The sequence below is a fragment of the Fusarium verticillioides genome, chromosome 2 (genome assembly GCF_000149555.1).
Source record: "Fusarium verticillioides 7600 chromosome 2, whole genome shotgun sequence".
NCBI lineage: Eukaryota > Fungi > Ascomycota > Sordariomycetes > Hypocreales > Nectriaceae > Fusarium > Fusarium verticillioides.
In genome coordinates this window covers 4,201,381-4,229,279 of record NC_031676.1, presented here as the reverse complement: position 1 = coordinate 4,229,279, position 27,899 = coordinate 4,201,381, and the positions used below count along the sequence as shown (strand labels likewise).

General features: G+C 49.7%; 13 protein-coding genes across 15 annotated transcripts; 8 read left to right on the top strand and 5 right to left on the bottom strand.

Moving 5' to 3' along the window:
- Positions 1 to 448: 448 nt before the first annotated feature.
- FVEG_03609 (hypothetical protein) lies at positions 449 to 4,721 on the top strand. 2 transcript variants are annotated; one of them, XM_018891224.1, is made up of 5 exons: positions 449 to 673; positions 723 to 1,810; positions 1,873 to 2,577; positions 2,628 to 3,702; positions 3,754 to 4,721. In XM_018891224.1, the coding sequence occupies exons 2-5, from the start codon at positions 1,112 to 1,114 to the stop codon at positions 4,431 to 4,433; spliced, it is 3,159 nt and encodes a 1,052-aa protein (XP_018747700.1). In that variant the 5' UTR covers positions 449 to 673; positions 723 to 1,111; the 3' UTR covers positions 4,434 to 4,721. The 2 variants fall into 2 exon arrangements, with proteins under 2 accessions (XP_018747700.1, XP_018747699.1); XM_018891223.1 differs by having other exon boundaries at positions 450 to 1,810.
- A 168-nt stretch (positions 4,722 to 4,889) lies between these two features.
- On the top strand, positions 4,890 to 6,190 carry FVEG_03610 (hypothetical protein). The gene is made up of 4 exons (XM_018891225.1): positions 4,890 to 5,065; positions 5,119 to 5,217; positions 5,269 to 5,633; positions 5,685 to 6,190. Exons 1-4 carry the CDS (start codon positions 4,999 to 5,001, stop codon positions 6,078 to 6,080), a joined length of 927 nt encoding a protein of 308 aa, XP_018747701.1. The 5' UTR covers positions 4,890 to 4,998; the 3' UTR covers positions 6,081 to 6,190.
- Positions 6,191 to 6,905: 715 nt separating this feature from the next.
- Positions 6,906 to 10,610, top strand: FVEG_03611 (kinesin family member 18/19). 2 transcript variants are annotated; one of them, XM_018891226.1, is made up of 4 exons: positions 6,906 to 7,207; positions 7,258 to 7,297; positions 7,347 to 7,466; positions 7,517 to 10,610. In XM_018891226.1, the coding sequence occupies exons 1-4, from the start codon at positions 7,150 to 7,152 to the stop codon at positions 10,392 to 10,394; spliced, it is 3,096 nt and encodes a 1,031-aa protein (XP_018747702.1). In that variant the 5' UTR covers positions 6,906 to 7,149; the 3' UTR covers positions 10,395 to 10,610. The 2 variants fall into 2 exon arrangements, with proteins under 2 accessions (XP_018747702.1, XP_018747703.1); XM_018891227.1 differs by having other exon boundaries at positions 7,347 to 10,610.
- Positions 10,611 to 11,040: 430 nt separating this feature from the next.
- Positions 11,041 to 11,919, top strand: FVEG_03612 (hypothetical protein; the record flags this gene model as incomplete). The annotated part of the gene is made up of 1 exon (XM_018891228.1): positions 11,041 to 11,919. The coding sequence occupies one exon, from the start codon at positions 11,041 to 11,043 to the stop codon at positions 11,917 to 11,919; it is 879 nt and encodes a 292-aa protein (XP_018747704.1).
- Positions 11,920 to 12,001: 82 nt separating this feature from the next.
- On the bottom strand, positions 12,002 to 13,493 carry FVEG_03613 (hypothetical protein; the record flags this gene model as incomplete). Its single annotated transcript, XM_018891229.1, has 2 exons — positions 12,002 to 12,686; positions 12,844 to 13,493. The coding sequence occupies 2 exons, from the start codon at positions 13,491 to 13,493 to the stop codon at positions 12,002 to 12,004; spliced, it is 1,335 nt and encodes a 444-aa protein (XP_018747705.1).
- Positions 13,494 to 14,796: 1,303 nt separating this feature from the next.
- On the bottom strand, positions 14,797 to 16,150 carry FVEG_03614 (hypothetical protein). Its single transcript, XM_018891230.1, has one exon. The coding sequence runs from the start codon at positions 15,227 to 15,229 to the stop codon at positions 14,855 to 14,857; it is 375 nt and encodes a 124-aa protein (XP_018747706.1). The 5' UTR covers positions 15,230 to 16,150; the 3' UTR covers positions 14,797 to 14,854.
- Positions 16,151 to 16,288: 138 nt separating this feature from the next.
- Positions 16,289 to 17,629, top strand: FVEG_03615 (hypothetical protein). Its single transcript, XM_018891231.1, has 3 exons — positions 16,289 to 16,368; positions 16,413 to 16,821; positions 16,874 to 17,629. Exons 1-3 carry the CDS (start codon positions 16,363 to 16,365, stop codon positions 17,437 to 17,439), a joined length of 981 nt encoding a protein of 326 aa, XP_018747707.1. The 5' UTR covers positions 16,289 to 16,362; the 3' UTR covers positions 17,440 to 17,629.
- Positions 17,630 to 18,707: 1,078 nt separating this feature from the next.
- On the top strand, positions 18,708 to 19,086 carry FVEG_03616 (hypothetical protein; the record flags this gene model as incomplete). The annotated part of the gene is made up of 2 exons (XM_018891232.1): positions 18,708 to 18,721; positions 18,876 to 19,086. The coding sequence occupies 2 exons, from the start codon at positions 18,708 to 18,710 to the stop codon at positions 19,084 to 19,086; spliced, it is 225 nt and encodes a 74-aa protein (XP_018747708.1).
- Positions 19,087 to 19,976: 890 nt separating this feature from the next.
- Positions 19,977 to 20,302, top strand: FVEG_15299 (hypothetical protein; the record flags this gene model as incomplete). The annotated part of the gene is made up of 2 exons (XM_018904425.1): positions 19,977 to 20,064; positions 20,139 to 20,302. 2 exons carry the CDS (start codon positions 19,977 to 19,979, stop codon positions 20,300 to 20,302), a joined length of 252 nt encoding a protein of 83 aa, XP_018747709.1.
- A 308-nt stretch (positions 20,303 to 20,610) lies between these two features.
- Positions 20,611 to 21,498, bottom strand: FVEG_03617 (hypothetical protein; the record flags this gene model as incomplete). Its single annotated transcript, XM_018891233.1, has 1 exon — positions 20,611 to 21,498. The coding sequence occupies one exon, from the start codon at positions 21,496 to 21,498 to the stop codon at positions 20,611 to 20,613; it is 888 nt and encodes a 295-aa protein (XP_018747710.1).
- Positions 21,499 to 22,681: 1,183 nt separating this feature from the next.
- Positions 22,682 to 23,484, top strand: FVEG_03618 (hypothetical protein). The gene has a single exon (XM_018891234.1). The coding sequence runs from the start codon at positions 22,734 to 22,736 to the stop codon at positions 23,130 to 23,132; it is 399 nt and encodes a 132-aa protein (XP_018747711.1). The 5' UTR covers positions 22,682 to 22,733; the 3' UTR covers positions 23,133 to 23,484.
- A 148-nt stretch (positions 23,485 to 23,632) lies between these two features.
- FVEG_03619 (hypothetical protein) lies at positions 23,633 to 25,114 on the bottom strand (the record flags this gene model as incomplete). The annotated part of the gene is made up of 3 exons (XM_018891235.1): positions 23,633 to 24,409; positions 24,472 to 24,854; positions 24,919 to 25,114. The coding sequence occupies 3 exons, from the start codon at positions 25,112 to 25,114 to the stop codon at positions 23,633 to 23,635; spliced, it is 1,356 nt and encodes a 451-aa protein (XP_018747712.1).
- Positions 25,115 to 26,394: 1,280 nt separating this feature from the next.
- FVEG_03620 (hypothetical protein) lies at positions 26,395 to 27,282 on the bottom strand (the record flags this gene model as incomplete). The annotated part of the gene is made up of 1 exon (XM_018891236.1): positions 26,395 to 27,282. One exon carries the CDS (start codon positions 27,280 to 27,282, stop codon positions 26,395 to 26,397), a length of 888 nt encoding a protein of 295 aa, XP_018747713.1.
- Positions 27,283 to 27,899: the final 617 nt, after the last annotated feature.

The window sequence follows — 27,899 nt, the reverse complement described above, 5'->3', positions numbered from 1 at the left end:
CGGCAGTAGGGTTGCATTTCATCAATGGTTTCATTCGTCTAGACAGGTTGCATGCAAATCATAATGATACGAGTTTTCCAGGAGCTGACTTTGCCCAGACTTGGTGTTTCCTCTGGGCTCCGCTCATCAGCTCGTTTCCTTTGACACTTTGCCCTCGGTGACGAATCGTCATGGTCGAATTGCTTACGGTACCGCCGAGGTCGACCTTGTCTCTTTCAGCCACAGCGTCATTGCGCTTGTACGGCATCTTCTCCCAAGAAATCGGATGGCTTGCCCAGAAAAGGACCACGGTCTAGACGGCCACGGTGGAGTCGTCTCCCCTTGCAGCGCCTCGTTGGCTGGCTCTCTGGTTCCTGTGAGAAACTCTCGCCTGGCCCTGTGAGTGTAGATCCGATGTCATACTCTGGGCTACGGAGAATTCATACAACACTCACATTGTCATGGCTGCCCTCTCCCAGTCTACCGGTATTCTTCTAGAAGGACTCTCCGTTCCTCAAGCACTGACGATTTCTCGTCTCCGGGTGAGTTATCTTCCATATTTGATAGAGAGAAACTGTCTGTGCTTTTCCTCAGCGAGATACGGGCCTTCCGTGCAAAGAGAGGTTGACGATGGGAATAATTCTGTTGAACGCCAACTCCGGGACAGATCTGTTAGTACTGTAAGGTTGGTAAGGTTGGTGTAGGTATCTATTTTGACTCGCCAAGCTAAGATGTGAACTAAGGCTGGATGGATGGTTACAACCTCAAGACACCCACCAGATCTCTCTGCTTATAAGACCTCGACGTTCACCAGCCTTATCCCTGCTTGATCCATCATACAACAACTGTGCATACTTTACCATATACAAGCAATTACCTTGATTGTTCAAGTTCTTCAATACACACACAGAAGAAGAGGAGATTTTCTTACGGCCACTTAGAGTCTAGACCATTTCTTCCGCAGATCACAAGCAAATCATCTCATCTGTCCCCTCCCTCCCTCTCGTCCCGGCTCATATCCAGCTCCGCTCCTCGTCAGTCTTCACGTCACATACGTCCACTGGGGTTTGTCGAGGCCTACATCTGCGCCTCCACCCAGTGTCGAGTCCCCCCCATACCCGGAAGGCCGCTAATGCACAGCGCATTCCCCGCTAAACCCATCCCTTGTACAGTGTCATTCTCAGTGCCGGCAGCACCAGCGGCACCCCAAGCACCAGCCCCAAGCCCAAGCTCGAGGCCTCGTTCCCAGACCAGTATGATGGAGGCCATATCCCAGCGCAGCTTCAATTCCTCCATCGCCAACTTTTCAACTCCCACGTCGCTGTCGTTGACGCCGCAGCCAGGCCCAGGTCCTCTCTACTGGCCCTTCGACGCCCGATCTTACCCTGCCCTCGCCTGGGCTCCTGATACATTCGCCTACAGCTGCAATCCTCCCTACGCCACTGTAAAGGCCCCTGCGACTGCGACTTCAACAAAACCCACTGGGCGCCGCCTGCGCCAGCCTGCCGCGATATCTCGTTGCACGGCCAGGACAAAGGCCAGCACCGCTTCCTGCACGAGCGCCAGCAACAAGAGCGCTTCGTCTTCCGCTACTTCTTCCGCCAGATCTTCACCTGCTTCGTTGAGGGGCATCTCCCCGCGCATCAAGTCCAAGATGCCAGGACGACCTCCCAAGCGGGCTGCTAGCAATGGCGAAGATGATGGCATCATTCAAGCTCCCGGCAAAGTCAAGCTTCCAAGGCTAGAACGTGGCCCAGACGACTTCTCCAGCGTGGTCAAGAACAGACTACAGTCTTATACACGCACTGGTCAAGCTTGCGACAGATGCAAGGTATGTCATAAATAAATCTCGGGTCATGCTTTCACAACATGCTAACCGCGCAAAAATTACAGGTTCGAAAGATCCGATGCGATGCACTTCCAGAAGGCTGCTCCCACTGCACCAACCAAAACCTTGAATGCTATGTCACAGATCGCGTGACAGGGCGCACAGAGCGAAGAGGATACATGCAGGAGCTGGAGAGGGAAAAGAGCGACATGCTCTCCCATATCCGCGATCTTGAGAAGCTCCTCGACAACAAGGGCGTCGAAGTCAAGCCCTGGGAGTGGTCACCTTATGCACAGTGCCCCTCCGACTCAAACTTTGATGATCTGGGCAACCCAATTCCTGACCCCAAGACTGGCGAAACATGGTCTCAAGTTGGCAGCGCATTGTTCAAGGACTCTAAATCAGCCCCCAGCCTGTCTCCTAGCTTCCCTCGCACATTAGAGTCCCGCGCCCATGAGAACCATCTTGGTGTTGGAATGGACAGTGCTCCTCTCAGTTCAATTGGGGGTACGCGACTGTCGATTCTAGGGATGACAGTCGACCTCGCGGCCTTTGAGCCACCAGATGCGGAGGAGCCTCCAGTCGATGGCAAGGTGGCGCCGTCATACAACAAGTCCCCGCAATCTTTCCTCCAATCCATCATGAGAGTCAACCCTCCGATGGAGGCTGAGATGCCTTCTCGAGAAGATGCCTTCACCTGGGCCGAATGGTACTTCATGACCTTCTCCGCTTTCCTTCCAGTCCTCCACAAGCCTTCTTTCATGCGATTGGTACGTGTTGTCTCACCATATTCTAAGCTTAATCACTAACAGCCATACAGTTGACCCGCATGTACGATGAACCTAATTTTGAGCCTTCAGTGGCGGAGCTTGTTACGGTGCACATGGTTTTCGCCATCATTTGCTTCCAGTATGGCACAAGAAACTGGCAGCAGGTTGACCAGCGCGCTCAAATGAATGAGCGATCCAACAGTCATTACCATTTCGCCCTCAGCAAGTTCTTTGAGCTGACATGCACCCGGGATCTGGCTTCGGTCCAGGCCATGGCCATGGTTGTCAAGCATACCAGAGCTTTCCCCAAGCCCGGTGTTGTTTCAATCGTCGCCAACCTTGCTCTTCAACGCGCACTCGAATTGAATCTGCACCGAGAGTCAAGAAAGCCAGGCGAGCCCAACAATCTCCAACATGAGCTTCGCAAGAGGGCTTTCTGGGTCATCATGACTGTCTACATCGCTGTTACTGGACGTCGTGGCCGGCCGATGCCTATCACCGTTGAGGAATTCGACGTCGGCTTTCCCGAGCCTATCGCTGATGAGCTCCTCTCGGATGAAGGCGTCGACACATCCCGCGACATTCCTTGCCCTTACTGGCCAGGTATCGTGAGCTTCAAGATCATTCCCATCTACATGGAACTGTACTCCAACATTTACAGTGTTCGACGGGATGCGCGAAACTATGTCAGCATCGTCAGGGCGCTTGAGGCTCAGATCAAGAAGTGGGAGGACGAACTCCCTGGCCACATGGTGATTGATCATGCTGAGCAGACCGAGCAGACCCGCTTGGCAGCTGTCTACGCCAAGACATGGGCGCTTGAGTTTCGTCTTTGCCTGCGACATCCTTCAGTGGCCATGACAAGTGACAAGGCCATGATGGCTGAGAACATGGCCATCTGCGAGGAAGTCTCGCGCCAAATGCTTCACTGCCAAATGGAGATCCAGAAGTGCAAGTGCCTCGATACGACATGGTACCAGACTTCGATGTACACCGCTGGCACTTTCACTATGCTGGCTGCCATGTGGGAGAGACGTTTTGAAACGACTCCAGAGGCCATTGCCACGTTGCGGGAGGAGATGAACGGTTGGATCGGCATTCTTGAGGAAGCCGGCTCTCTTCTCGGTAAGTTCCAGCCCCTAGTTCGCAGATCAGTCAGCCCTAACAATACGACAGGTTCGGATTCTAGCATTGCTACTGAGATTGGAAACATCATTGACCGCACGATTGCGTGGATTGATCATGATATGCGTAACAAGGAGACAAAGAGTGCTCAGCCTTCTGCCACACCAGAGGTCAAACAGGAGCCAGCCCCAAGTTACCCATCTTCTCAGGTCCAGTCCGCACCCACCAGTGGATTGGCTCAAAGTGAAGTCCCATCTACCAAGAGCTACTTTCCCGAGTCCGACCTGAACGGCCAGACTCCTTACCCAACACTCGCCTACAATGATCACCCACAGAATAACATGGCACCTCCGGCTTACGACACTGGGGCCATGTTTTACAATACATCTGCGCCAATCGCAACTACCACGTCGGCACTCCCGTCGTCTGTGGCGCAAGTGAACCCGATGCTCGCATTCTCACAGCCTCCCCATCTCGCGCCTCAACCCGACATGATGTGGCAGAGCCGCGGAAACACTTGGCACGATTGGACATCAGCCATCGCTGATACGCAAGATCGCTTCAGCGCATCGACACTCTTGACGCTCGGAGGCAGTACACGTGACGCCTCGACAGGCGCGGGCGTCCCGGGCGTCACATCCAGCCCTTCGGCAAATGACATCAACAGCATTCAGCAAGGAGGCCAGTGGCCGCTGATAATTTTTGACCAGGTGGCGCCAAATGGATCTTGATTTTGAAGGGGGGGCATTCACTGGGGCGTTTTGTAACTGGGGAGTTTTTGCAATGGGTAAGCATCGTGATGATTCAAAAAAGGCGCTTCAACAAAAAGGATTGATGAGTTATGTATTGATGGGGGTCGGACGGTAAAAAATATGCATCTTGGCATTGGAAGATGAGCTTGGGTGATGCTGGTTTGGCTTCTGCTATATACTATAAATATTTGGTTGATCTTATAGACGTACATAATCAATGTATAATCACTACACACATTACACTTCACTAAATGAAAAACTCCTACGCGTGATCTTTCATTTCCAAGATGGGATCTTTAAAAAAGTCATTCTCGTGATGGCAAAGTCTAATATGTCTCGTCATCGATGCTTGGTGTTGAGGCATTCGTTCTTTTTAACCGGAGCTTCTCCGACGAAGCTACCCACTCTTTTTCGAGTCGCGTTCAGTTCTAAGCTCCACGTCCAAGATATTGCGATTTGACCATTATCAGGAACCTCTGTGCGCTCGAATTGATCGCGCATTATCCCTATCGACTTGTACTGCACATCCGACATCAATAGCAAGATGGGCAAGAAGCGGCGCGGTCACGCTGACATCGAGGAGGTCCTCAACCGACCCTGGTGCTACTACTGTATGAATCCTGCGGCGTGCGCTCCGATCATTCAATGCTAACATTTATCGCAGGCGAGCGTGATTTCGAAGATCTCAAGCTTCTCATCTCTCACCAGAAGGCAAAGCACTTCAAATGCGACCGCTGTGGTCGTCGTCTCAACACAGCAGGAGGTACGTTTACCATCATCCGAATTCCCACGAAAGCCGCGCTGACAGCGACAGGTCTCTCCGTGCACATGAACCAAGTCCACAAGGAAAACCTCACACAGGTCGAGAACGCGCTTCCTAGCAGACAGGGTCTTGAGGTGGAAATTTTTGGCATGGAGGGTATCCCCCAGGACATGCTCGACCAGCACCGCAACCGCATCCTACAGAACTTCCAGCAGGCGCAGAAAGATAGACAGATCGCGACGGGAAACCCGCTGCCGGGACAGGGACATGCGCAGAAGAAGATCAAGACTGAGTCGCCGGAGGAGTTGAAGCAGAGATTGGCTGAGTTTCGGAAGAGGAAGAAGGAGATTGCTGCCAATGGAGGTGTTGATCCCGCTGCGGCTGCGAATACCGAGACACAACCGCAAGCTCCTTTCGTGAGTTTTCTCTTCCCTACGGTTTTGTTTGGAATATGCTAATATCTGTAGAACGGCTCTTACCAGACCCCTCCCCAAGTATCCTTCGACCAACAACAAGGCTACCCCGTACAGCCTCCCAACCCAGCCCAACCCTACACCTTCTCCGCCAACAACCTCCCTGCACGTCCATCATCTGGTGCGCTACCCGCGGCTGCTGGCCTACCTCAGCGACCGACACAAGGCGGATCTTGGAGCGGTGGTGCCGCTGGCGACGATATTGATCAGATGATCCGTATGGCCGAGGCGGGTATCAAGCCAGCGGCGACTAAGGCTGAGGAAGAAGGTGGCGACAAGAAGAAGAAGGAGAAGAAGGCCAGGATGTTCTACGATGATGCGGAGGTTAGTCCTGAGGAGAGGATGTCGATGCTGCCACGGTATGCGTTTGTACCGGAGACCGTGAGTTAGTGGGGATGAATGTCGTCACTATCTTTTGTGAATTGGGAAGTTTTTGTTGCATGGTAGGCGTTAGGTTGTAAACTAAATGGTAAATTGATGGTGATTCTTTTACTGGGAGATCTGTTGCACTACTGATGCTGTGATGTTGGTGTTTAGCGATATCGTGGACAGTCTACAGAGGCCACTTCTGATCCTTGTGTCGCCTGATGTTTATTCTGTTTTGTTTTGCCTCGCGGTATTTGTGTGAACCCTGTTTGTTCCTGGATGTTGGTGTTGTGATGGCCACATGTATGGGCCTTGTAAGTGGAGGCTGTATAATACCACAATACGGGACTCACAACGTTGGTTCACAGCAGTTGGAAAGGGGCAATGGTAATGAATACATCTCCATAAATACACAAGAGTCGAGTAAGTTTCATCACATTGACTAGAGGAGTCACAGCTCAAACGGCCTCGTATTGTAAGCCAGTGAAGAGAGAAGTCATCATGATACAGGGTAAGATAAGCAAGGACTCCAGCCACTACTATTACCAAGGGTCTTGCAACATCTCGAGCTTTGAGGTCAACAACAATAAAGCCACAAATGAGCCATCAACACCTGGCAAACGTCTCCATAACATGACTCAAATCCCATTGTTTAATAGCTTCTCCAGCCTCACCTCCAGGGGGCCAAAGAAACACCCGCATGAATGCCACTTAGAGAACCCCTGATAAAAATAGAGCTAAGGCATCACCACAGCAACACGTCCAAAAAAGGACGAAAAACAAACCAGACGTCACCTTCAACTGTGCTCGGTAGCTCTGAATTGATTTCTCTTCAACTACCGCCCGGCTCGTAGTCTACTACTGCTACTAACTAACGACAACAGGTACACAGAGCTATTCGCCTTTGTTTTTATTTTTTCGTTTTCTTGTTCGAGTTCATTTTCGAACATTGTTTCTATGATCATCTGCTCTGCATCGAGCGTGCCTTTCTTTTTAAGCTTTGTTTACTCTTAACGGCTTCACTGCTCTCCAATATTGAGGTGGAAGAGCTCGAGACTGCACCAACGTCGGAAATCGAGCGAAGAAGAATATAATGGCTGTTATGGGTGCTTCAGCTGCTGCTGCTGGGCAGAATTCCATTACTGTTGCTGGTATGATGTGCGCTCCTAGAGTGCGGTACGGGAGCTGACCGTTATTATAGTTCGAGTTCGACCTTTTACGATTCGAGAGGCTGCGCAACTGTAAGCAACACGCTGATATTGTGGAGTAGGCTTGTTAATGGCTCGACAGACAAAAGAACGATGACGGAACCCTTTTCCTCGGCGATGGCTCCCTCGCCGCTGCGCCTACGCCAAAGCTGCACCAACGCGGCATTCGAAACGTTATCAAGGTTGTCGATGATCGTTGTTTGTATGCACATCATCCCCGCTACAACAAACGCAAACGCTAACCCAATATAGAGTCTTTGATCCTCCCGAGGACAGCCCCGTACAGAAATTCTCCCGCTCAGTCCTACCCTCCTCGAAAAAGGTCAAGGATCAAGTCTTTGCTTTCGACCGCGTCTTCGACGAAAACACAACACAGTCCGATGTCTATGAAGGCACTACTCGAACTCTCCTCGACAGCGTACTCGATGGCTATAATGCGACAGTCTTCGCCTACGGCGCTACAGGTTGCGGAAAGACACATACTATTACTGGTACATCACAACATCCCGGTATCATCTTCATGACCATGCAGGAACTGTTTGAGAAAATTGAGGAGCGCAGCCAAGACAAGGTGACCGAGCTGAGTCTGAGCTACCTCGAGATTTACAACGAGACCATTCGTGATTTATTGGTTCCTGGTGGGAGCAGGGGTGGATTGATGCTAAGGGAGGACAGTAACCAGGCTGTCACTGTGTCTGGCTTGACGAGTCATCATCCCAAGGATGTCCAGGAGGTTATGGATATGATTGTCCAAGGAAACGAATACCGCACAGTTTCGCCTACCGAGGCCAACGCTACTTCTTCCCGATCACACGCCGTTCTTCAGATCAACATCGCTCAAAAGGACCGATCAGCCGGTGCCAGCGAACCTCACACCATGGCTACACTCAGTATCATCGATCTTGCTGGTTCTGAACGAGCATCCGTCACCAAGAACCGCGGCGAGCGTCTCACTGAAGGTGCCAACATCAACAAATCCCTACTCGCCCTTGGAAGCTGCATCAATGCCCTATGCGACCGCCGACAGAAGCAGCACGTCCCCTACCGAAACAGCAAGCTTACTCGACTTCTCAAGTTCTCCCTCGGAGGCAACTGCAAGACTGTCATGATTGTCTGTGTATCACCATCAAGCGCCCACTTCGACGAGACACAGAACACCCTTCGATACGCCAACCGGGCCAAGAATATCCAGACCAAGGTGACGCGCAATGTCTTCAACGTCAACCGCCACGTCAAGGACTTCTTGGTTAAGATCGACGAACAGATGGCCTTGATCAACGAGCTCAAGGCCCAGCAGAAGGATGCAGAAGCTATGTTTTTTGCCAAGTTCCGAAAGCAATGCGACAAGCGGGATGCCATGGCTCGGGAAGGAATTCAGCGATTGCGCATCGCCTACGAAAACTCTGCTCCTGAGCGTCAAGAGCGTATCACGAACATGAAGCGTCTCAAGGCTTTCGAGCGCCGCATTGGTATGCTGTCCGGATGGATTGCTGCCTTCGATACTGTTTGCAACGAACGAGGCGATGAAGATGCCATGCCAGAGAACCTTGTCGCCATCCGAAAGACGGCTCAAGGCATCCTTGTTGAGTTGGAGAACAGCCGACATCATATCCACCAGAAGCTGGAGAAGTCAGCATGGGACCGAGCCATCGACACAGCTCTATCGCACAGCTTGCAACAACTCCAAGGTACCGAGGGTGCTGACAACGGAGAAGCCGACAACTTGACCCGTGAAGCTGAGCTGATCAAGGCCAACTTCAATCGCGAGGCCTACCGGGAAGTCCTTGAGCAGGACAAGGCTGGCGATGCTGCCATGATCCAGATGCTCCTCACTGCGCAGTTCGACATTCTCTCATCACTTTCCGATACGCTCGGCATGGATGAGGAAGATGCCGTCGCTCACGCGAAGGAGATGATTAACCGTCTCCTCCAAACCGGCTTCACAGCTGCCGGCCAGGTCGTCAAGCCTGATGGCTCCATGCCCGTCGTCGAAGTCTTCTCGCCCAGCAAGCGAGGCACACCCAAGCGCAAGAAGGCTATTGCGATGCACATCAAGCCTGTTTCAGCTCCCAACTTTATGCCCGCGCATAGCGACCACGCTCCTGTCAGCCCCATGAAAGGATCCCCACGAAGACGTAAGGTGTTGGGAGCCTCCAAGAAGGGCGTCAGCTTCACGCCAGTGAAGGCGAAGAAGAAGGGTGGAGTCCGATGGAGGGACGATGAGACGGAGGAGGGCACACTGGAGGACTTTTCGAAGACGCCCCAGAAGTACAACTCTTCCCCTGCGATTCCCTCACCTGAGAAGCCAATCGTCGCACCTGTCATGCCTTCATACCTTGAGCCCGAGACATCGACAGTCGAGGAGTCGAGCCCCAGTCTCGAGATCCCCGAGACCAGCAGTTTGGGTGCGAAGCCTAGCAGGTTCCAGGCCGGTTTCCTTTCCAAGGGACCTAGACATTCCCTTGCTGATGGATCACCCAAAGCACCCACCATGACCCTCAAGCTCGAAGCTTCACCCGATATTCAACGGACACCACCCCTGCGATCTCTGGATGTCACTAAGAGTGGCAATTTCTCACCATCGCCATCGGGGCTCGGTATTCCTAGAGCGATTAGACGACTTCCCACGATACATGATGAGAACAACCCTCCCGGATCTGGATCTGACTCCGAGACGAGCACTATCGATGCCCGAAAGCTTCAGACCGCCCTTCGAACCGCCATGAAGGAGAAAGCTCGTAGAGCGAGCATCATGGCCGGTACAACAGCATCGAGCACCAAGCGAGTATCGTCAATGGGATCGTTGCCCGAGCGTACGGGACCCAGGCCTAGTCTGCCTGCGGCCCTCGCCAGCAGCACCAACGGCATCTCTCGACTCCGCCGAGGTAGCGCTGAGAGGAGACGAAGCCCCCCGATGGCGTGCTCCCCAAACGACTTCAAGATAGACATGGCTCTGACACCTGGTCAAGCTAGACGCATGAACATGAACAACACAGTCACTCGAATGGAAGGTCCTGGATCAAGTCCCCAGGGTGGCATGGCGGGCAGTGCGCCGCGACGAATTACCATTGGTATGGGAAGTGGTGCTGCTCATCGTCGACAAGACAGCAGAGGCTATACCTTGCGATGAGCGAGCGATTGATATGAGAAGGGTGAAACGTAGGTGCCCAGATTGAGATTGAGATTGAGATTGAGATTGCCTTGATGGCCTTGGATGGGTGCGTGCTTGATTGTTTATGAGCCCGGAGTTACGGCTACGGCGTTTGGGGCATTGCATGGTCTATGTAGATTGGTATGATATGGCATTCTTAGTACATCAACACAACTTGAACATTGCTCTTTCGTCATTCCGCGTGAACCTATCGCCGAAAAGTCTTGCATCAACAGGTCCGAGTGATGCAATTGGTGCATTGGGATGGGCTGCTTACTCTCTTCCGAAAATGCCATTAAGCATAAGCCATAGCGCCACACCGGATGTGGGGAGCGACTTTTAGTGGTTGAATGGGCTGTTAACGCCGAAATGTGGCGACGCTAATAATCGGCGATAGTTGGGAGATGGCAGTCGGTGATAGAATGATGGTGTTGAGGACTTTGGGTCGGAGATAATGTCATCAAATGGATTGAGGAGATATCTGAAGTTGAAAAATAATATAAAGGAGTTGGAATTTCGTTTCAAGATGAACTCAACAACAATCATCACTTGTCTTACAAGCTTCATTACAAGCCTCTAACACCTACACTAAAGCCACTTACACAAACCACTCAACAACCTCAACATGTCTTCACCAGTCTGGTTCATCACAGCCGCCTCCTCAGGCTTCGGCCATGATATTGCTCTTCACGCCCTCAACCTCGGGCACACCGTCATCGCCACAGCACGCAGTACATCACGCGTCCAAGACCTCGCCGACGCAGGTGCACACACCCTCGCATTCGACGTGACATTTCCCCTCTCTGACCTCGAAGCCATCGCCAAAGAAGTTTTTTCCAAGCACGGCCGCGTCGACTATCTCATCAACGCAGCGGGATACATCCTCGACGGCGCCGTAGAGGAAGTATCCCAGCAGGAGATGTATGATTGCTTCAACACCAATGTCTTTGGGATCTTCAACACCATCAAGGCCTTTTTACCGGGAATGCGAGAGCAGAGTATCGGTCAGAATGGAAAACGCGGTACAATCGCTACGTTTGGAAGTATTGGTTCCTGGAGAGGTGGCGCGACATACTCCGTCTACTCCATGGTAAAGACCTGCATGTCCTCCCTCGCCGAGTCCCTTCGCTATGAACTCGAGCCCTTCAACATCGTCGCTACTGTCGTGGAGCCAGGGTACTTCCGCACAAGCTTCTTGAACCCTGGTGTGAGGGCAGTTACGAAGAAGAGGATGGATGTTTATGAAGATGAGAGCACGCCTACGGGCAAGACGAGAAAGGCGCTGGAGAAGACGGATAACAACCAGCCTGGTGATGTTAAGAAGGGGACCAAGGTTATTGTTGAGATTCTGACGGGGACGGGGGTTGGAGAGGGAAGGGATGTTCCGGTGAGGATTATGCTGGGGAGTGACGCGGATGTTTATATTAGGAGTAAGTGCGAGGAGACGTTGGAGTTGCTGGATGAGTGGAAGGATGTAACTGTTAGTACTGATCATGAGAAGTAAGGATGAGGATGAAAAGGATGCTTCCTTAGGTAAATTAAGGATAAGTTTAGTGATCTTCAGAGTATCTACTCATGTTTAGGCCCTAAAACCCTAAATTGCTATTTTGCTTGGCCCAAGTCTCCAGCTCACGTGTACCAAAATGAAATATCTTCATCGTGTGTCTCGCTTGATCTTCAAGGAATGTTTCCCCCTCGTCGTCGGATGAGAACACATACTGTACTGCTGCTCGGTCCCCGCCCTTGTTAGGTCCCCGGACCCTGACAACACAAGCCTCAGAAGTAAGGTCGGCAGGCGATCGCTGCTCATAGTATACGTCAGGTCTATTCGCGATTGTTCCGATGATGAGAATGGCTTTGCCATAACTCTCGAGAAGCTCCTTGGGAAGCCTCATTTTTGTGCGGCAATGCCAAACGAGCTCCCTCCAGTTCGAATTCGGCCAGGAAGCGCATTGTATATCGGGGGGTTCCATGGATGTGATTGCGCTATCTGAGACTGCAATCTGCACTATGACAGCGGGTGGCCCTCGTTGCGTTATCCACGCAGCTTGTTTCCTGGCCAGGCTGTAGTCGGGAGTGAAGTAGTACATGCTCTTGCTTCTGCTGAAGTCGGTCGAAGGGGGGGTTAATAAGAGTTGGATTTTGTCAAGGTTGCCCTCATGATCAAAGAGGTCGTTGATTCGTGCTTCGTCTATCGCTTTGTATAACACAGTGGACCCTATAACGCTTGATGGCCCTGCGAGTTTGTGTACACCTCTGGAGGCTAAGCCACTACATTCGGTGTTAGTATGTTGCATATCATCTGAAGGGGGACAAGAGGCTTCAGACTCTAGTCTAAAGTAGTCAAAGAAGTGGACAATATCATCATGATTTAGGGCAGTTTAGGTAAGCTTAGGATGAACTTACCTAAAGACTTGACTCTGATTACCTTTGTTGTTGGGACCGGGCCGAAATTCCCTGATTCCCCAGAGCTTTCTCACGCTCAGCAGAAGCTCGCTGGATCTCCTGGAGCCACTCATAGCGCAGTTTCATGGTATTCCGAAGCCAGCCGATGCAAGTGCCCGTCAACCGCCTGTCTTTGAAACGAGGATCCATGATGCTCTGCTGGAGCTCAGTTGCGATGCCGCACTGCTGCATTAGGTGGAACCAGGCCGAGTCATCGTCCCCCCAGACATCATACTCTAGGGGATTCCCGGTATGGCGCATCACCCAGTCAATGAACGAGACCTCAATAGTGTTGCAATCACTGGGGTCAATCTCGCGAATGATGGGACCCGATGGCCAGTTGGCCCAACCGCTCCAGATCTCCGTCGCTCTGTCGCTGTTGTAACCGACATACTCAATAGTAGCTTTGGAGATGAGCTTCTCCGGTATAGTCGCAAATGCGTCCGGGCGGGATTCGATGTTAGCGTTGAGAGGAATGTTCTTATGCACTGCATCGCTAGTGCGGTTGAGTAGACGCCTGTGTATTTGGATAGAGCCATTAGGCGGGTTGGGAAGATTGACGAGGCCAAGTTTGATCAGCTGCGCTGCATCGCCAGGTGCGAGGATGCCCCCGACGGAGCTGTTGCGAGTCATGGTCTGATTTGATGGGAAGGACTGGAAATATTCGGTTGATAGAATATTCAGTTAATAGTGTAGAATGGACGGATGGCGAGAGTGATATGACAAGCAAGTTGAGAGGTGATGCTGGAGAAAGTTTGGGAGGGAGGTCGAAGGTGGTGATGAAGTGGTTTGAGCCTGCCTTATATATGGTAAATTGGGCCACTTCAGTGACTCCATTCGGACAGCATTTAGGTTAAGTTGTTTAACTTTGGTGTAGATACTGAAGAAACTTTGATCTGCATAGATGTTATTCGTAGTAGGGATCTGTGGCTGGGAGCTCATGATTGCTGCACAGAACCTAGAGTCATAGATGAGGTAATTGAACCATATTCTGGTGATATTATTTTGGCCACTGAGATATATTCTCGTGGTTGGCGTCTAAATTCTGTGTGGTGGTTATGTTCCTCAGCCACAAGTCTCAACAGAAAGGTTTTCATTTACGTCTCGTTTTGCCACAAAGTCGTTCAACTTTGTGTGGTATCGGGAAACTCTCGCTGATTTAAGCGACTCTGGAATCCTGATCATGGGGTTACAGGCAGATCTAAACCGCCTGGAACACGGAACTTCGTTCTGATATTCACGAGGAACGAAGCTAGCTGTTTCCCAGATCACCAGCCAGAGCAATCCGTCTGTGATATTCACGATGAAGTTTCCGGGGCAAAGGTGGAAATTACAGGACAGAAACTCTGAGAAATTCATGACCAGTTCTTTACAGTTTGTTGGTAAAGTCTCGTGACTACAATCGTCCGACAGCACACCCCACGTAAAGTCTGATAAGTGCTTGCCGCAACACCACAAACGTTATCAGCAAGCCACATTGCCTGTTTTTGTGGCAGATTTCTACGCTGACGTAGTATTATTTTGTCACTTGTGGCTTCATCCGCTGTAGGCAGAACAGACGCTGCTCAGAGTTTTGGCGTCTAGTCTACTCTGTATGATGGAGCGTTGCCCTTCACAACACTTCAACACTACCGATGAGTCACGAGTCACTTATGAGCTCAACCTTGATGAATTCAAGTCTGACTGGATCATGGTGGCCATGAGCTAGCATTCATGACTGTCACGACCGCAAATACACTCTCTGATAGGCGCCCCGCCTATCACCGTTATTCTCCTGTAAAGGTCTTGATGCTTATCATTACTATCTTCAAACTCACCAAAGCTTATTCACACGGAGTCCAGACACTTGTTGGTTGGGTGCTTCTGGAGAGCCATCTCCGATTTGCGAGATCTCGACTAATCAAAATGAAGGTGAGGATATCGTTTCAACGCTACTGGGGTCTGAGTGTAACTTGAAATAAAATAAAGATCGCTATCTGCTCTGTACTGCCTATTCAAACTTTGACATGAGCGTTCTGTTTTATAGGTCTTCCTCGCTTTCCTTTCCGACAGTATTCGAAATGCTGGCGATGTTCGGCAAGGTCGCAAGAACAACGACCACAAATACATATGTATGACCTTTCACCAACGCAGTTATCTTTGAGTAGATGATTTCGGTATACGTCTTTTCGCCCATTATAATATCCACATCGGCAGACATAAAAGGCACCAGAATGTTTGCTATCTAGATGTCGTTTTAAATCTCTTTCGTACTTGAAGGGTTTGATAAAGCATTTCTTGCAACGGAAAGACCCTCGCTCGGGATAGATTGTGGTTGTGTGATGATTATTGGAGTGCAAAATATCCTTGTTCTCACAGACTTGAGTCATGCCTTGCAGTTTGGAGCTTTCCACACGAGGGGTACAAGGAGAAGAAAAAGAAGAAGAAGAGGAAAAGGAAATAGACAGGCTATCGTCGGAGGTAGCCAGGTGTGGAGAGATTGGATAGCTCGGTAGTGAGCACGGCGACAGTTCTGAACGTTTACGGCGTGAAAGCGACTCACATGTCGCCTCCTCGCGGAACCTTGGTCGAGAAAGGAATGATTCAAGTTGGAACGGAAAAGCACCGTCAGGATTTCCGGGACCGACTACTTCTAATGGCTCGTTGCAAGATAGATCTGAGTCGCGGTATGATTCTTGAAGGATGCCGGAATGAATGGAATGCAAAGACGAAATGCCACCCGGGTCACGGGGGTCTTTCGCTTGCGGGAAAGCATGGCAAGGTGACGAGTCGGCATGAGGTTCTTGACGGGGGTCGACGAACAGACCCGGGTCCAAGAAAAGATGAGGATCCAACCATATCTTATCCACTTCAATGCCGGCAAAGAAATCTTGCTCATCTTGTCGGGTGTAACTTAACCGGGGTTAAGTTTGAAGCAATGGTTAGCCATGATGACCACGAGACCAAGCACTTCAGTTGCGGAATGTTTCGAATTTTTCTTGCAAGCAGAATGATTCTCCTTCTTCACAATAGAGGTTGGAGTATGGTGGTACTGTATTGATGAAGTGAGAGGGTGGCTGATTGTCTGAGGATCACAATTGCTTTGGCGGCGGCGAGGAGGGGTTCTTATGCTGATTTCAGGTGCTGCTGGTACAAGGGAGATGTATCAAACCTCCAGTACACCACCAGCGACATATAGCGATTCTCTGATTTGTTGGTTGCTTAGGATTTGTCTGACCAACTGTAACATGGATTGAAAAGCCGAATGCAGGCCATTTATGTGATTGGCGCATTCGAAAAGCAGGGCACTTTTTATGCAGATCCAATCACATAAATGGCCCTTGGTCATCCGTGAAAGACATTATGAGTCTAAAAGAATATCGCGATATCAGATTAGACAGTGTTGTGCTTGTAAGAGGGGTTTCCCTTCAGCGCCACTCAACATATAACGGCTATGCAGCCTCACTTTCAACTTGTTACGACATGAATCAATTCAGTCGCAAAAACCAATATTGCGGAAGTAATGGAGGTGAGATAATCAGCTTCGTTTAGGGCTTAAGCTGACATTCCCAGCAATACCAACAGACAGCCACTGGCACAGCACGCCATGCACTACAGTTGCCTGACGAAGACCCTGATAGTACCGTCGTTGATCTGGACTTGACCGGCGGAGACACTGAGTTTCCCCTAAAGATCGGAAAACTGCTAAGAAGAGAAAGACATGCCGACGTTTATTCAGTCTACCGGAATAATTCCAGCATCAGAGACATGAAAACAGAAGCGCGTGCTTTCATTATCGACGGAGTTGCTGGAAAACTGAAACGACATCGGAAACGATGCATGCAACGCCTAGGACCACGAACTTTATTGAGTGTGTCATGCCGCGGAGCAGAAGTCATAGTATATACAGCCAACTACAACGACTGGCTTGTTGCTGCCGAGGAAGACAAGGATTCGAATGAAACTTGCCGAAGCGAGCTAGGTACGTCTGGAGGGAAATAGAATATCCACTCGAGAGACTGACTGAAAAACAGTTCCGATGGGAAAAACAAGTTATAAACGAGAGGCAGCACGAATGCGACAGCGGGAACGACGCCGAGCGAGAGCAGATCAAGAACATTCCTCAAGCCCACAAGATGACGAGCTCATCACAGATGATACATCACTGAGCGAAGATGCCATGGTGACCTTTAAAGCCGCTATCCTGTTGTATATATTCTTTGACAAGCAAGGCCGCGAACGCCCGGTCAAGGAACTATACGTTCCTAGAAGCTGCAGAGGGACACCTAAGCTCATGAACATGTATTCCCTGCGATTCCTCCTGGGATCACCGTCGTCAAGATCCAGAGATATGCATACAACAAGTAATATGGAGAAGTGGCCGAGGCGCGAGACACTTCAGCATCTCAAAGATCTAGAAAGGCAATTTTCCAATATGAGTTATCGACAGCTTTTCACTGGGGTTCACTCTGTCCTTACCACGTTCTCTCCTTTGGACCTACGTTCAGTTCCAAGCAGTAACCATCGGTCTGATCTCCTTCAACATATTCAAACAACTCTGCCCATACTTATCGATAACTTTCAAATCATGACTCAATGACGGATGCTGAGTAAGTCTCGGAATACTTTACTTTTGAATTAGTGCTCAAACAGGCTGTGTTGGATAAAGCGTCAGCTTTCGGTGTGGCTGAAATAACTGGACTATTTGTACTTGTCTACATGCAAATCAAATAAAAGCAGTAACTATACTGTGAAAGACATAAGTCTCTTACATACAAGTCAAGATAACCTATATGAATTTCTACTTGTTAGCTGTCTAACTTACTATAACTACAGGCTAAGTTCGTTCCTAGGTTCTAGGTTGCTAGGTTCTCTCTAGGTTCTCTCTGCTGGAATAAGCTCACAGCCACAAGTCTTAACTGTAAATAACACTTCAAGCCCACAACTTAGACATCAATACCGTGATGACTGACAGCAAAATGCTGAGCTAGGTTCGTTTCAATCCCCCAACTCCTGGCCTATGACTCTGTTGGAGTGTCGCAAGGCTTGCCTAGACGCCTGGTGCACCAAAAAGCACAATAAGAAGAACAAACCCCAAACAAAGGAAAGAAATGCGGGATCATCAAACGAGATCGCAAGGACTGACGAAGCATCTGACCGACGTTGATGGATAACGCAAACTTAGGGACGTGGTGCACAAGAACTCAAGCGCTCAAGTATCTGACTGTATCAAAGAGCTATGCGCATGAGCTGTGAAGCTGAGGGCAGCCGTAAAGATACAGAAAGCTACGCAAAACTTTCCCTTGAAGCTGCGCTGGCGTCATTGCTTTCTTTGCACTATAACCTATTGAATGAGCCTCAGAACTCATATCCTCTGATTGGCCACCGAGTATTTTCGTGGCCTCCCTCTCTTCCTTTTACCACAGCTGTCGATGTGGCGTTTGTGTAGCTTGAGCTGATCAAATGAATGACCACAAGGACAACTGTAAGGGCTGGTGCCGGTACAGTTGTTACTCTCGATATGTTTGCAATGCTTATTCTTTCTTCCGTCTTGCCTGCCGCAGCGACAAACGTAGACGGAACCAAGATGAAACTCAGTCAGGTGTCGTTTCAAAGACCTGCCGCACTTAAAAGTCTTATTGCAGCGTTTCCTGCCGCAATGAAACGGCCTTGACGTCAAGTGAGACGAGATAAGGTGAGAGCTGTTGCTTGTGAGATGGGTGACGAAGAATCACGATAGTGGGGCTTACCAGAGAAAATCCACGTCTTCAAAACCCTGCTCACAAAAGTCGCAGGTGAGCCGCGCCACCTTGGAGGCAGGACCAGACGTGGATGATGGAGATGATCTCTTCTCATACCCATTAGAGGATGGCGAGTGGGACGTAAGAGCATTACTACTTGGAGAGTTGTTGCACAAGGGAGGGGTTAGGTCTGGCTGATGCCAGAGGACCGAATGAGGGGAATTGAGGGAATCTAGATGTTTCTGAGGCTCAGGAGAGACTTCTTGCATAATTTCGAGAGTGTTTTGAGTTTCAGTGACAAGTGTTACTTGATTGTTCGACGTTTCTTGGTGTTGAATGTCAAGGCCTGCGCCGAGGGCTTCGCCGCACGACCCGTCGTAACAATCGAAGCCAAACAAGCTGTCAAACTCATGGCTCTCAAGACTAGGCAAGAGCCCTTGGTCGATGTCCCATTCGAAGTTGAGTTGCCATTGTACGTCGTCGATGTCCCTCGTCCAAGGTTCTAAGTGATGATCATCGTGGTCCTCCTGAATGGGATAAGCGCCAAGACTGAGCTTGGCGCTGACCCTCCAAGATGGACCTCAACTGTCAGATAGAGATGAGCCCTGCTGGACTGGGCAGTCAGTAGAGAATCCTCAAGTGTCGAGCCGAAGGGTTTCGCTCGACGATAAAGGACGTGATGAAGAGAAAGGTCCGGGGACTCGACAAATGGCGAGAACCTGATTGAAGTACGGCCAGCTGCGACCCCCCTCTGACGTGGCTCAGACTCAGGGCCAATTCTCTGATTCGCTGTATCTGGTGGATCTTACGTGCGGCTGAAGCTGGACGATCGGATAGTTGAATAAGGGCCAGTTATCTCATTCGTCAGCTAATGCGCATAAGACTCACGAGATGCATATACTGAAGGATCGTTGATCACCATCCCCTTGCTTGAGCCTCATGAGCTCGCCAATTAGAATTTTGGCCCTGGAATAGCCCTGCCGTACCCAACGAGTCTCCGATGGCGCTGTCAGTGCTCATTCAGTTCACGAATCCGAAAAAAGGCCCTGATGGAGTCGCAAGCGGTTGGGCCAATAGCGAAACTGGCCCTGATGTCTGTAACACCAAGAATACAAATATGTGAGACAACTAAAAGGAGCTACGGAGAAGTATCCAATGTAAGAAATGGCCCACATTGAAACAGAAGCTGGATCAGCGAGCGAGATTAGTCTTGGTCGGAGAAGTCAGCTTCAAACATAAAAGGCACATTGCATAGTCCATGGATATATAAGACAGCGTTCACGACAAGATAGAACCTTTTCTGAAGTCTTCTAGTCTCACAAACCATCTAGCATCCTCCTTGTGAAATCGAAACCTCCTATTGACCTGTCGTCTTCTCTCCACCAAAACCTTCAGAATGACTTCGCCCCAGAAAAACGCCCCTCCTGCAAAGAGAGAAACTGGGCTAAGCTCGAACTCGAAAGCACATGGAAGTAAAGAACAAGGTGAGCACTGTCCTACATGAAAATGGCACATACAAGTTCTAACATTAACCTGGATTACATTTCACCAATGTCAGAATGGCTGCGCCAGAGTGACGGAGATGAACCGTGGAAGGGCTTTACGGCCGTGGCCACGGATAGACAGAACTGGCAGAGTCATGTTCCTTCAGCTCGAAGTCGTTCTCAGAGTTGGAGTACACAAGCAGAGGGTGGGTCTCAAGAAGAGTCATCTACAGGATAAACATGAAGACAGAAGGATTGAGGGTATTGAAAGTCACATAGAGTATCACTGAAATCCTTCTCAAAGTCGGATGTCAAATACTTGGAAACCAGGTTCACTTGTTCATTTCTCTAGGTTCTCTCTGTCGGAATAAGCTCTCAGCCACAAGCCTCAACTGCAAATAACACTTCTAGCCCACAACTTAGACATCGATACCACGATGACCGACCAATGGCTACAGCATAAAGCTAATATGACTCCGAAAGGAAAGATGCTATACATGGCCACAGATATGCCTCAAGCCAGGAGCCAAGATGCATATAACCTTCTTAAACCGCAGCAACACAGGCATAGGTGCCCTTCCACAAAGATTTGCAATCTTCACCAACTGCAGGATTCCACTGCGCAAACTGGGCCATAGTGATCCCGTAGTGCTGCAAAACCTCATGACACGTAGTGCCGACACCGATGTAGTGGAACCTGACACAGTTCTTGACCAAACCCGCCTGAATCGGTGAAGGCGTCACGACTCCATTGTAGACTACTGGGTTGGGCTTGATGTCTCTCGTTAGAGACGAAGTGTAGCCTTTGACTGAGACACATGCGTTGGTCCCCGCCCACATGTTGGTGCAGTCCTCTCCAACGGCGGGGTTCCATTTGACGAAGTCGGTGAGGGATATCTTGTAATAATCGAGAACGGCTTGACAGGGGGTCGTTGGAGTAATGTAGTGGAATTTATTGCAGTTGTCTACCATGCCTTTTTGAACGGGCTCCGGGGTATGGATGCTGTTTCCACCGGACTCATCCGCGGGAGAGGGCTTCTCAGGAACAGTAGGCTTTGCAGAGGACTCGTAATCCGTGTTGGGGACCGAAATAGACTCTACATCAGAAGGAGTATCGGGCTTCTTGTCGTATGCTGGCTCATCAGCCGACATAGGCTTTGTCGTCTTGGGTTCGGCGCCGGCTGGTTCAGGTTTGCCCCCAGACCCCTTGACACAGTAACTCCAGATGGGATCAAGCTTGGGGCACTTCAGACCGGGATTTAGCGCCTTGAGCTCGGCCAAAGTTATACCCCAATCTTCGGCAAAGATCGCGCATGTCTGGCCTGGCAGAGGATTTGTTTCATACTTGCATTTCGCATCTCGACTATAAGGCGTGGCAAGCGCGTAAGGCAGTTGGGTGACGAGGCTCGCGGCTAAGAGTGTGATGAGATACATGTTAGCTTGGAAGATGGAAGGGAAGGAAGATGAAGAAATGAGGTGACAGATTGATTCGTAAGAACACGTTCACTTGCTGAGTGACCCTTCTTATACTTTTTCACGCCCCGCAGCAAAAGAGTTACATTCTAGAGTTTCTGAGTTTCCCGAAGAACATTTATACCTTGGTGGTTCGTCACAAATCATAAAATAATGTCTAAATAGTGATCCGGGTTTGTTATTTGTAGTTGAGGCTCGTGGCTGAGAGCTTACAATCACGTCGCAGAACTCAACTTTATTCCCTGCAGTTTGAACCGAAAGTCCCCCCAAACTCGTCATAATTATTACGAATAGGTGCTTTTGGTCTCGCTAATCTGTGTCTGCTGGCGATAAAGACTTTCTGAGTGATCGTCGTGGTAGACGATAGTTCTATCTTAGGGTTATTGGTCCTAATGTTAACCTAAGTAAAAAGTTTTAGCCAACAAGAATTACTCAGGCCGGAGTAATTGTTCGGTCGCGGGCCGAAGAGGAGTCACTGGGTTTGACCCGAGGAACGGGATAATAGTAGGAGTTGAATTCTTAAAAGTTGGTATATCGCAGATGATGTTTATCCTTTTCTTACCAGAATATTAACCTTATACCACTTCTTCCACCCCCATCATTTCTTATATATCAGATTATCATAGTACAGGAGAGGTTAAATGCTTGCATCTAAAAGAGAGCTTAAGAATGGTGATCAGTGTTGTACGGCGACACACTTGATATTCATGCTGGCAGTTGTGGGATACCTCGTATGGCCTTGAATACTTTCCGCTTCCTCCATGCTTGAGATGGTAGCTAAATTCGGAAAAGGATAGCCTTTGATAGCCGGAAGTCTTTGTAAGTGTTCCCGACTGATTGATCAACTGACAACATTCACTCCTAAGAATCCCGATGCTGATGGAGGTAAAAACTGGAGTTTTGTGACTCTGGAGGATGCGCTGACTTAATGAGTAGGTATATTGTGGAACCAGGCGCATAATGGTCCCAATCTGGGCAAAACCGTCATGTCTCGGGGTTCATTATGACGCCGACGGGATTTCCGGGGTGTCAGCATAACGTGTAAGGCAAACAAGGCTTAGCAATTCAAGTTGCCCGAAAAATATTTTCTGAGTATAAGAGATGTTCAGAGTCGTCGCTGACAGTAAAACTAAAGTTCAATTCACGTTCATCAATAATTTATTCATACCAAATAAGCAACATATTTCTCAAGAACCATGTCTGAATACGGCTCTTCCCAATTCCTCTCGCGCGGACTGAAGATCTTCGCCATATTCTCTATGTTCACCGGAACAGTTGATCTGATTACCGGACATAAACTCGTTATACCCGAATCAGAGCGAGCTCTCCTCCCAACCCCAACCCTCGCCTTCGTGGACAACCAGCTTCGATTCTTGGGAGCCATCTGGAGTGGATATGGAATGATTCTCTGGTGGGCGAGCAACAATCTCCAGGCGAGAAAGGTTCCTCTTTCCTTGCTTGGAACTGCCATGGTCATAGCCGGTATTGGTCGCTTGACCTCAGGGCTGACTCTGGGCTGGACTCCATCGTGGCTCAAGATTGCTACTGCTGCGGAGCTCATTGTCCCTCCTTTGATCTACCTGTTTGGATTCTAAGTGTGAAACGGGAGCTCTTACAGAAATGCAGGCTCGCTGATTCTGTCAAGTCTATCGCCTCATCGCTTCTTAGGTGGCGTAGACTGAGCCAGAAACTGGCCTGACAGGAGAGTGCACGGGTACATCGATACGATCGCTATGGACGTTACTGTTGTGTCACTCCGACGGTTGTTTAAGGAGAGACATGTCAACTCAAAAGAAAAACGAATTATGAATAAACAAAATCTCTACTTATCCCAAGTTCCTGGAATGAAAACCATGCCCATAACAGATTGCCGAGAGAAATACGCTCCATGTCAGTATGAATCATTGATATCTGTGCTTGCAAGGAAAGAAATGTCACATTTGGGGAACTTGAGTTTGTCATACAGAATACATCGAGTAAAAGATAGAAGCTGTGTCCAAGAAAAGGAGCTAAGTAAGTGTGTACGATAGCCTCCCCATCTCCATAAAGATATGATGGTGAGGTAGCAGAAGTTCAATAGTAAGTCTCTCTCAGCTCATTTGAGAGGAGTACCCTTGCGGTAGTCGCAGCCCTTTACGTCGTCGAGGCCTCCGCAGCCACGTGAACTATCGCGTTCAACAAACACAGTATTCAAGTTGAAGAAGCATCGGGGAATCTCTCCCTGAACAAGGTTGCTAGTGTCAACCTCGTCGCTGTCGCCCTTGTTCAGCGCGCAGTCGATCAGAGCCTTGTAGTAGGTCTCGCGATCACCCAGACCGAAGTCTGCCATCTTCTTGTAGATATCTTCACCAACTTCGGTCCACTCTCCAACGCCATTGGGGTCGGGGTCGTTTCGCATGATGTACCAGCAATACTCCTCGCCGTCACGGAGCGGCAGCCAGTGTCGACCAGTGGTCTCACCGCAATCCTCTTGAGAGTTCTTTTTGCCGAGCTTGTCGGCAACAAGATGAAGTTTGGAGGCCTTCATAACATCGTTGGCGACCTTTTTCTGGATGTTGTTGGTGATGGAGCCCAGGGTTACGCGCACGGTATCGACGTCGTTGTCGAGGAGGAACCAGCCGCCATTAAAGAACTTGGCGATCTTGGTCTCGAATGTATCCCACATGGGAGCGGGGAGAGAGTTGTACTCTGCCTGGTTTCTACCGCCTCCAGTAGCAATTCGGAGGGTATCCTCGAGCTTGACGGAGGCAGACTTGAAGAGGTCGGCAAGGCCGTCTGATATGGTAGCAGCGCCGTCATCCTCATCTTCGCCCAAGGAGAGGCCGGACATGATACCTGCCAAGATGCCCATGCCAGCAGAAATACCATTGCCCTGTAACCGCGACGGTCAGCAACAGAAAGAAAAGAATAGACTACACAGACAAAGTAACTTACCACTCCAGGAGCAAGGCCTCCAAGGGCATTACCCATGGTCGCGGCTGCTGAAAGCCAGCCCCTCATATTACCTCCTCCGTTCTCGTTTCCACCAAAGTCCTTGAGCATCTGCCCAATCTTGAGACCATTGATGAGAGTCTCAGTGGTCAACTGTCGGTGCAGCTCGGCGAATTTGTCATGCATGCCCTTGACAGCCTGGAACGTCCAGTACGAGTTCTTGCCGATAAATGTCTTGCCATACTTGTCAAACTGCTCTTCACAACTGATACTGTTCATGGGGTTACAGCTGGCTCCGATGAGGGCACAGCCGCTAGCACCAGACCTGCCGTCAAGGCCCCCCATGACCTGATCCTCAAGATTCTTGAGCCAGCTATTCTCGTGCTCTGTGAAGATAACAGTCAGCGTTTTCTTTCATGCTTAGGCTTGGTGAGAGGCCAAGCTACTTACCCCAGTGGCCTTTGATGAATAGCTCAAGGGAGACACCGGCAGCTGTTTCTTTCCAAAGCTTTTCGACTCCCTCGACGCTCCTTAAGTCCCACCCGCAGAACTTTTCCTTGTCGTCGAAGATATCGTTCCGCTTCGAGAACAAGGGTGAACCCTGTGCCGCGGCGGCAAGGGCCAAAAGAGCGGTGGTGGTCTTCATGGTGAAGATGTTTTGTGAGAAATGGATTGCTTGTGGGAAGGGATAGCGAGCTAAGCCGATGAAGACTTGTCTCTCAAGCCTTTCCACTGCGCAAGAGGGGGCATATATATATCCTACATGTTTCATGGCCCAGGCTTTTCGTCATCATGCTGAACTTGAGCCTTAATCTTGGCAGCTGGCACAAACGTTACTTGGCATCGCAACACTATTGCAGCTCTTTTTGTAGAATATGGGGGCCAGCGATGCACAAAATATTGCAAAGGATTCCTGGCCCAAGCTTGCAGTGACTGTGATGATCTGATTGATCCCGGCGTGTAAGGTTAGAAGACGGCTGTTGAGGTGGGGGCGGAGTTTTATGGAGATCCATAGCATGGCTATCGCAATCAACGCAGCCCCAGACCAGGCCAGGATCTGAATCCATAACCAGGCACATTCCTTCTAAAAACAAGGACTTAGCATCTCTGATGGGAATCACTTAGGTGCTATGATGGGCTGACTCACTGCAATAGGCGTTTAATACGGGGGGCGGGGGGGTTAGGTCATGCTTAGGTAGGTATAGTATTTTCAGTTGAGATGTGCCCATGAAAGTACAAGCAGTACACATTGCTTCGTCATAGTTAAAGTTCGAAATACGTATAAACAGCCATAAACGGCCATTTCCAAGGCTTGCCAAGTTTGTTCTCCCGGGATCAGTACCTGGCCCCCAACTAGTACAGGGAGGAAACGGCTCAGCTAGTCTTCCCGTCTACCCGTACCTTAGTTTCGGCGTTTACTGAATCGACCATGGGCCCCTACATTGAAACATCGCCAAGAGCTTGAACAGCCCCAGACACTTTCTAATCGTCAATTGTTTTCATCGTAGCAGATCACGCGGAGGCATGGGATTGGGCGCTTCCCCAGATCATGACTCGCCAGCTCGCCAAGGTGGGGTCCGGCAGATGTAAGTAAGACGTAAACCCCTGGAACTATATAAAAGCCCGAAGTTCTGACGTCTAAGGTAGCACCGAGTCTTACGCCAAGCCAATCCTTCACCCTTCAATTTGTTACTAATAAAGCGTACTGCTTGCTTGATATTGTTAATAGAAACCACCTGCATGCTCAGCCTCACTTGATGCACCTGTGCTCTTTGACCTTTTGTAATTGCCAACTATGAAAGTCCTAAATAGTTCTATGCCAACCTAACAATAGGAATACAGCGGTAGCAAGACTTTATACTGGTTTCATAGGCTGAAAAGGTTGAGTGAGTTTGCTTCTCTGTCAAGACCAGTTTCCAGACTTTTCTAGTTTGGATTGGGCCAGAGAGAACCACCATTGTTTCCATACTGACACTGCCTGTGATCGTCACCTTGACAACCACTGTCACATCCCAGATTACCCTGGTTGACACCATTATTGTTACCGATCTGATTGACGTTGGCATACGCATAATTATGATCGTAATAGGTATCCGAGGCTCCTTGGCCCTGGCCGGCGGGACAGTGCGTATGAGTCTGATAATTCGCGTATCCATTGTGATAAGACATCAAGGGCTGGTACCAAATGGAATGGCATCCCGACTGAACGTTGTTCCACATGCATGTTCGGGTATCAGTCAAAGTATGCGTCTCGCCCCAGGTGAACTCGAAAGATGCTTCAATGACTTCCTCGAACTTGAGGCTCAACCCAACAGTCCAGGTTTGGGAAACAGAGAAGCCAACTGCAATGGCTTCGGTGCACTGATTACAGTAGAAGCAGTTGCCAACTTGGTGCCAGGCTTGGTACCAGTAGCCCCATTCATTCTGATCCCACCACCGCTGGGTTTCGCTCTTACAGAGTCGCGGGGTGTCCCTCTTCGTGAGGTCGTTGACGAATGCGGCAGATTCATCTCGCGTAGCGTGGCCAGGCTTGTGCTTGACGCTCTTGACGTTGTTCTTGTCACGGATGTCTCTTAGCTGCTCGCGGGTGTATTTGTTGCGGTGCACCTCGACCGTTCCGTCAGAATGAACGATCTCGGTGATGACATCGGATGATGGTCCGCGAATCTTGAGGCAGATGGGGTCCGTGGTGCCTTCATGGCACTGAACGTATGTGGCGTTCTCTGGAGGCTCGGTGTTGTCCAGCCTGATTGCCAGAGGCGTAGCATAGCCGACTGCTACAAAAGATAGAACAAAAATGCTGAGGAAATGCATGATTATTGTTGATAGTGATAGACTGAAGCAGATGCTATTTCTTAAAGATGAGCTTGAAAACCTGACTGTTTGTAGGGACCAGTATCCTCTATATATACTGATTTACGAGCGGTAAACATTGCATTCTTTGAGCGGCATCTCAACAAGCATTCAAGCTTATCACGATGCTATCAAAACTCTACATCACATTCAATTCATAAGATGCCGCATACCCGTGAGATACACATAGAAGTCATATATAAAAAATGCCGTGTATCCGTAAGATAGAGCCATCACAGGACTTCACGACTCAGTCGCGGCGGCCGACCCCAAAGGAAAAACTCATGATAGGCCAGATGATGATTTCTATTCCTCATTTAGGTGATTTAAAGCATTACAAAGCAGATGCTATTCAGTTGACAGGTGTTCTAGAGTCAATCGAATAAGCGGCTCGCTTGCGGGTATTGGGGGCTGCATAATTAGTGGGTAATGTTTTCGTATTCCGCGAGGCTTGGCAGGGGTTGAGACAGGGTCATCGCTGTAGCTCTTAGCTTCTTACAGCTTGAAATGGAAGGTGTTATTCGCAGAGGATATCAGTTCAAGAACGAAACCAATGGCACATATTGAATGACCTCTTC

What these genes read in the sequence shown, in the direction of transcription:
- FVEG_03618 (XM_018891234.1), top strand. Translation starts at nt 22,734, where the DNA reads ATGTCTGAATACGGCTCTTCCCAATTCCTCTCGCGCGGACTGAAGATC.
- FVEG_03615 (XM_018891231.1), top strand. An exon ending in AACTTGCCGAAGCGAGCTAG is followed by an intron (nt 16,822 to 16,873) that starts GTACGTCTGGAG and finishes ACTGAAAAACAG; the next exon opens with TTCCGATGGGAAAAACAAGT.
- FVEG_03614 (XM_018891230.1), bottom strand. Translation starts at nt 15,229, where the DNA reads ATGACTCAAGTCTGTGAGAACAAGGATATTTTGCACTCCAATAATCAT.
- FVEG_03610 (XM_018891225.1), top strand. Translation starts at nt 4,999, where the DNA reads ATGGGCAAGAAGCGGCGCGGTCACGCTGACATCGAGGAGGTCCTCAAC. An exon ending in TCGTCTCAACACAGCAGGAG is followed by an intron (nt 5,218 to 5,268) that starts GTACGTTTACCA and finishes TGACAGCGACAG; the next exon opens with GTCTCTCCGTGCACATGAAC. An exon ending in CACAACCGCAAGCTCCTTTC is followed by an intron (nt 5,634 to 5,684) that starts GTGAGTTTTCTC and finishes TAATATCTGTAG; the next exon opens with AACGGCTCTTACCAGACCCC.
- FVEG_03609 (XM_018891224.1), top strand. Translation starts at nt 1,112, where the DNA reads ATGCACAGCGCATTCCCCGCTAAACCCATCCCTTGTACAGTGTCATTC. An exon ending in AAGCTTGCGACAGATGCAAG is followed by an intron (nt 1,811 to 1,872) that starts GTATGTCATAAA and finishes CAAAAATTACAG; the next exon opens with GTTCGAAAGATCCGATGCGA. An exon ending in GGAAGCCGGCTCTCTTCTCG is followed by an intron (nt 3,703 to 3,753) that starts GTAAGTTCCAGC and finishes ACAATACGACAG; the next exon opens with GTTCGGATTCTAGCATTGCT.
- FVEG_03611 (XM_018891226.1), top strand. Translation starts at nt 7,150, where the DNA reads ATGGCTGTTATGGGTGCTTCAGCTGCTGCTGCTGGGCAGAATTCCATT. An exon ending in ATTCGAGAGGCTGCGCAACT is followed by an intron (nt 7,298 to 7,346) that starts GTAAGCAACACG and finishes ATGGCTCGACAG; the next exon opens with ACAAAAGAACGATGACGGAA. An exon ending in GTTGTCGATGATCGTTGTTT is followed by an intron (nt 7,467 to 7,516) that starts GTATGCACATCA and finishes AACCCAATATAG; the next exon opens with AGTCTTTGATCCTCCCGAGG.